Source organism: Myotis lucifugus, unplaced genomic scaffold (genome assembly GCF_000147115.1).
Source record: "Myotis lucifugus unplaced genomic scaffold, Myoluc2.0 scaffold_207, whole genome shotgun sequence".
NCBI lineage: Eukaryota > Metazoa > Chordata > Mammalia > Chiroptera > Vespertilionidae > Myotis > Myotis lucifugus.
The window spans coordinates 972,639-978,638 of record NW_005871255.1 but is presented as its reverse complement, the minus strand read 5'-3'; the positions used below and the strand labels follow the sequence as shown (position 1 = coordinate 978,638).

General features: G+C 45.3%; 1 protein-coding gene across 1 annotated transcript in view; it reads right to left on the bottom strand.

Annotated features, from left to right (window-relative positions):
- Positions 1-6,000, bottom strand: part of RGS6 (regulator of G protein signaling 6) — a 463,491-nt gene that overhangs the window by 22,448 nt on the left and 435,043 nt on the right. The window contains exon 15 of the mRNA XM_006097588.3: positions 5,524-5,710. Coding sequence (XP_006097650.1) covers positions 5,524-5,710 — 187 coding nt within the window. The remainder of the gene's footprint in view (positions 1-5,523; positions 5,711-6,000) is intronic.

Here is a 6,000-nt window from a genome sequence, read left to right as displayed (position 1 = left end):
AATATATCCCAAAAAACCAGAAACACCAATCAGAAAGGATATATGCACCCAGATGTTCATAGCAGCACAATTCACCATAGCTAAGATCTGGAAACAGCCTAAGTGCCCATCAGTAGATGAATGGATTAGAAAACTGTGGTACATCTACACGATGGAATACTATGCTGCTGTTAAAAAGAAGGAACTCTTACCATTTGCAACAGCATGGATGGAACTGGAGAGCATTATGCTAAGTGAAACAAGCCAGTCAATGAAGGAAAAATACCACATGATCTCACTCTTTCATGGATAATTAAGACCATTACAAACTTTTGAACAATAATAAATACAGTGGCAGAGCTGCCTCAAACCGATTGTCGGACTGCAGTGGGAAGGCCAGGGAGGGTTGGGGGACAGGAGGGAGGGGAATAAGAGATCAACCGAAGGACTTGTATGCATCCATATAACCATAACTAATGGACATAAGACACTGGGGGGTAAGGGAGGGCAGGGGCTTGTCAAGGGTGGGGGGGAAAAAAGGACACTTATGTAATACCCTTTGTAATACTTTTAGCGAAAAATAAAAAAAAGTAAAAAAAAAAATAAAAAAGAAAACAAAAACAAAAACAAAAACAAAAAAAAAAACAAAAAAAGAAAAGAATTTTATGGTTGGGTCACAACATGAGGAACTGTATTTAAAGGGCCAGAAGGTTGAGAACCACTGCTCTAAGAGAAACCAGGAATCCTTGGAGGAATGGCTGGTTCCAGGTCTTGGGCAGCCCTGGAGTATCTTTGCTTCCTTGTTATTTGGATGATATCAGACTACTGGAGTCACCAGAAGGAGCCAACTGGCCAGAGATGGCACGATTCAACCATCAATAACAATAAACAAAATGGATTAAACCACACCAAGAAATCCTAATTGGCCACCACTGGTCAATGATAGTAAACCACTCATTATTTTGATAACTGGCAAGTAAAGGGAAAGAATCAAACATTTATCTTTTCTTTCCTATATTACTGGGTAATCAAATAATAGGGGTATTTGACTATTTGTATTTCAGCTAATAAGAGAAGAAAGAGTGATAGGATTAGGACACTACCATTTTACAATCTCTCATTAACTAGTGGACATAAGCAATAAACACCAGTGGCTGCTAATACCACAAAAAGAGAGACAACTGGATATTATGCTCTTCTCACAAAAGAGCACAGTACAACCTGAGTAGTGTTGCCCACAAAAATCAAACGTAAATATGATTAAATATCCAAATAAAACTACCAATTTATAGGAGATACAGATGGTAGAAGAACATGCTACATAGCACCACAGGGGTGCAATCAGAAAAACCCAGACTGTGGGAATCTCTACAGGACAAAGAATCCGGTTTCTTCATCAAATAAATTTCGAGGTGGCAGGGAGAGGAGGGGGATGCAGAAGAAACCTGAGGCATGTAGAACTCAGGCCACACAATCTACTGGGATGTGTGGCCCTTGTTTGGATTCTGATTTTAAATCCGGGTTAAGAAAAGGCACTCATGGAACTATTAGAAAGGTGAACACTTGCCTGATGCTTGATGTTATTGAAAGATTATTGCTAATTTGTTGAGATGCGATAATGGTATTGTGGTAATTAAACGAAAAGGTTAGTTCCTCTTAGGGATACATACCTAAGTATTTACAATAAAATTATATAATGTCTTGGTTTATATATACGTGAATATATATAATTTTAAAATTGCTTTAAAATAACCCAGTGGTGCCTGAAAAAAGTAAAGGGGCACACAGAGAGAATGAGGTCAGTCTTGTATTGATGCTGAGGCTGGAAGAGGGTCCATAAAGATTTGTTGCTCTGCTCTTCCCACGTTCCAACATTTACAAGTTTCATCATAAAACATTCAAATAAATCCTTCCTGATGTCATGCTCAGAGAGATAACACCAAGGCTCAGTGCATCATAGTTCTGACCAGTATCCCTTTTCTAATATTTCAGGAATCACGAAGGGTTGAGCTTTGTGCTTTAGCTTTTAAGGGGGGGTCTCCATCCCTCCCCTCATGAGGATAGGTCAGTATGTGCTAAGGAGCCTACATACTAGTACATACACCTACAAAAATCTATCTGAGAAAAAGATTTTTCATGACAAATATTTTGCTTTGAAGCTGTGAAGGGTGTGAGGGACTGGGACTTCATGCAAAGACACAGAACAAAATCTCCCCGGCACAAGCATTCAGTGAAGTTCATGGCCAGGGTGAAAGAAAAGAAGGTGAAAGTGTTGAGGTTGGTGGGTGTTCCCATCCTGAAGTTCTAAGCAAACGACCAGGCAAATCTGGATGACCAGGGACACTGGTTGTGTTTTCATGGCATTATTCGCATCGGTGCCTCTGAGATTCCTGAATTTGATGGCGCAGTCACCCCCTGGAGGGCATACGTTCCAAGACCCCTAGTGGATGCCTGAAACCGTGGAGAGTAAGAAACCCCAGTCAACTTCTTCAGCTCTGTTGGAAATGTGGCGGCAGCTTCTTCACCCGCAGACGCAGCCTCTCCGGTAATTTTTGTGTTTTTCAGCCCAAACCTATTCCTGAATTTGTGTGCCCATCCCTTCCTTGCAGTAAATGGCTCCGTGTCACTTGTTTCAGGGGGTCCCTTGCTGAAGTATTTGTACAGACTCACGCTTTCTGGCGCAACACGTTGCCATCAACACGCCTCCTTCTGTTCATGTCTTCCACCCACAAGCTTGGTGCCTGTTCCGTCTCAACTCAGCACTTATCACGCATTTTGCAGCTTGAGGTGCGACAGCAAAATGAACACGAATTTCTTTTTCCTTCACAATTTCACGGATAGAAGTTTCATTCTTACCTTAGTTCTTAGCAACCGCAGCATATGATGTTTTTTTTTCCCTTTCCTTTCTTTTCTTTATTAAGTGGAGAACTTTTACCTTTTTACTTAAAGGAAGCACTTGGCGGTTTCTCTGTGGCAAATCTGAATTGCCAACATCACTACTGCTACACTTTGGGGCCATTATTAAGGAAAATAAGGGTGACTTGAACACAAGCTCTGTGATACCACGCAAGTTGGCCTGAGAACTGAGGACAGCGACTCAGAGACTAATGAACGGGGATCTCTAACGTGTGCATCTGCTGAACAAAGGGATGAATCGCGTCCTGCATGGGATGGAGCAGGATGGCTCGAGATTTCATCCTGTTTCTCAGAACGGCACACAATTGAAAACGTAGGAGTTGTTTATTTCTGGAATTTTCTATTTAATATTTTAGGACCATGGTTGACTGCAGGTAACTGAAACTGCGGAAAGGGAAGCTGCGGGTCTGGGGGTGCTACTGTCTGTGGTTTGGGGAACACCTCTCTATTCCAGGCCCTGTGCAATGTGATAAGGTACCACAAAGAACGATGAAAAGGCCCTGCCCTCCAGGAGATGACAGGCTAGTGGGGGAAAATGACAAGTAATTTCACCCATGGGTGAGGTGCCGGTAGGGTGCAAGGAAGCCCAGGGGGGCTCCTACCCCTGTACCCTCATTAGGGCACAGATGGTGGCGAGGTGGTGAGGCTGGGAAAGAAACAGAAGCCACAGACGTCATCCGAAACTGCCAGGGAGGGCTGGGAGCCACCGTTTCTAACAATAAGCATCAAGTCAATTTCTTATTTCCTGGCCCCTAACTTCTATTTCCTCCTTCCTTCCTACAGCCAGTGAGAGGCCTAAGGTTTTATCTCCTCAACTCCCTTCACTTCGCTCACCTGCGGATCCCGCAGAGAATCTGAGTCACTTGTCCTCCCACAGACATTACAGTTGGCCCCCACCCCTCGCCCTTACCTGTGGTTTTACTTCCTGCAGTTGTGTTACCTGTGGCCAACCGTGGTCTGAACATATTAAATGGGGAATTCCAGAAACAAACAGTTCCTAAGTGTTGCACTGTCACTGTCCTGAGCAGCGTGAGGAAGTTTTGCTTTGTCCGGCTCCATTCCACTGGGGACGTGAACCCCCACGCTGCCCAGCATCTCCGTGCTGCGGACGCTCCCCACCTGTAGGCACTTAGTAGCCGTCTCCAGTTATCCAACAGACTGTTCTGGCATCGAAGTGCTCCCGTTCATGCCACCCTCCTTTTACTTAAAAATGGCCCGAAAGCGAAAGAGTGGGGATGCCGGCAACTCGGACGCGCCAAAGAGGAGTTGCAAAGTGCTTCCTTTCAGTGAAAAGGTGAAAATTCTCACCTTAAAGGGAAAGAAAAAAGGTTGCTATGCTGAGGTTGCTAAGATCTATCATGAAATTGTGGAAAAGGAGAAATTCATGCTTGTTTTGCTGTTGCACCTCAAACTATGAAATGCACTGCCACAGTGCGTGATAGGTGCTCAGTTGGGATGGGAAAGGCATTACTTTTTTGAGTGGAAGACATGAACAGAAAGCATGTTCCAGTTGATGGCAGGTGTTGAGCCTATGCAAAGATTTGAGCAAGGAATTCTCTCAAACGAGGGACACCAAGCCATTTACTGCAATGGGATGGTGACACACATTCAGTAATAGGTTGGACTAAAAAATATAAACATTACTGGAGAGAGAGAGAGAGAGAGCGCATGCATGAGCACACGTTCACATACCTCTTAGTGTAGTATATTATTAGAACTGTCCTATTATTAATTACTAGAGGCCCGGTGCACAAATTGGTGCACGGATGGGGTCCAGCCGGCCCACCCTGTTGGGGGTCGATCAGGCCGGCCGGTGGTGGGGGCGGGAGTTGGGGAGAGGGGCCATGTGAGGTTGGCTGCCGGCCCTGCCCCTGATTGGTGTGTGTGGGGCCGATCAGGGATGGGGACAGCCAGGGAGAGGGGCCGCACGTGGTTGTGGGGGGCTGATCAGGGCCCTGATTGGGCATGTTGGCCTCCCCAGTGCACTTCATAGTGAGTGACCAGTTGTTCTGGTTGTTCTAGTCGGTTGGCTTTTATATATATACATACATAGTTGTTAATCTCTTACTGTGTCTAACTTATAAGTTGGACTTTATCATAGGTATTTATGTATAGGAAAAAGCACAGGATTTGTTACCATCTGCGGTTTCAGGCATCCACTGGGGATCTTGGAACATATCCCCCGAGAATAAGGGGGACTGTAGTTGGAGATCACTAAGGGCGCAGTGTAGGGTGGTGGTTAGGAGTGTGGGCATCGTGGTTAGATGTGGGCTTGACCCATGGCCCTGTCAGCTCACTCTACCCACTTTGATGATGATGCTTTATGGATTCTACTACTGACTTACTACGGGACTTCAGATTTTGTAAAACACCGAGGATGCCCTGGAGAATATAATGCATATAACTGTAAATTTCTGTTTCTATGTAATAATGTAATGCATCTATGAAAGCTAGCCTCCTGGAATTTCACTGCGCACCTACCTGGGATGGTTTCCTCTGATGGCCTCATAAATAATAAAACCTGGAATTTGAACTAAACACAAGGCCTGGAACTCGTGTTAATGGGTGGGGTGGTAGAGAGGACGAATGAACGCCTTTGGATAGAACCATTCAAATAGATAAGCAAACCTGGGCATCTTCATATGTGTATCTCCCTCCATCTTTGACGTTTTGACTGGTTATCTCATAGCTGTGAGAATCCAGATTGATTGCACTGGGGGCTCCTGGAGACAGAAACTCTTGCCAGATTTCTTCCACCCTCTTGGCCACATCCTGCAGGGGTTGTTTCTTGAGATCTTGGACAGACAACCAGAACCTGAAGCAGAAGTAGAGAGACAGTCAGTTCCAGGGGGCTTAGCATCTGGGCTCTGCTGGATGTGGCCCCAGCACTGACATCCAGGAGACTCATTTTGCTGCACCCTCCACTCTTCCCCGCGGCCACTGCCCAGGTAACCAAGACCATAGGGACTGCTGAACACACAGACGGTGCTCTGCTGTGGTGGAGACCCGAAAAGAAGTACCCGTGAGAAGGTCGTTGTGCTCTGGTTACCAAGGAGAGATTTCTCTCCTCCCACATCACAGTTTCCCAACCACAGCACTGTCGCC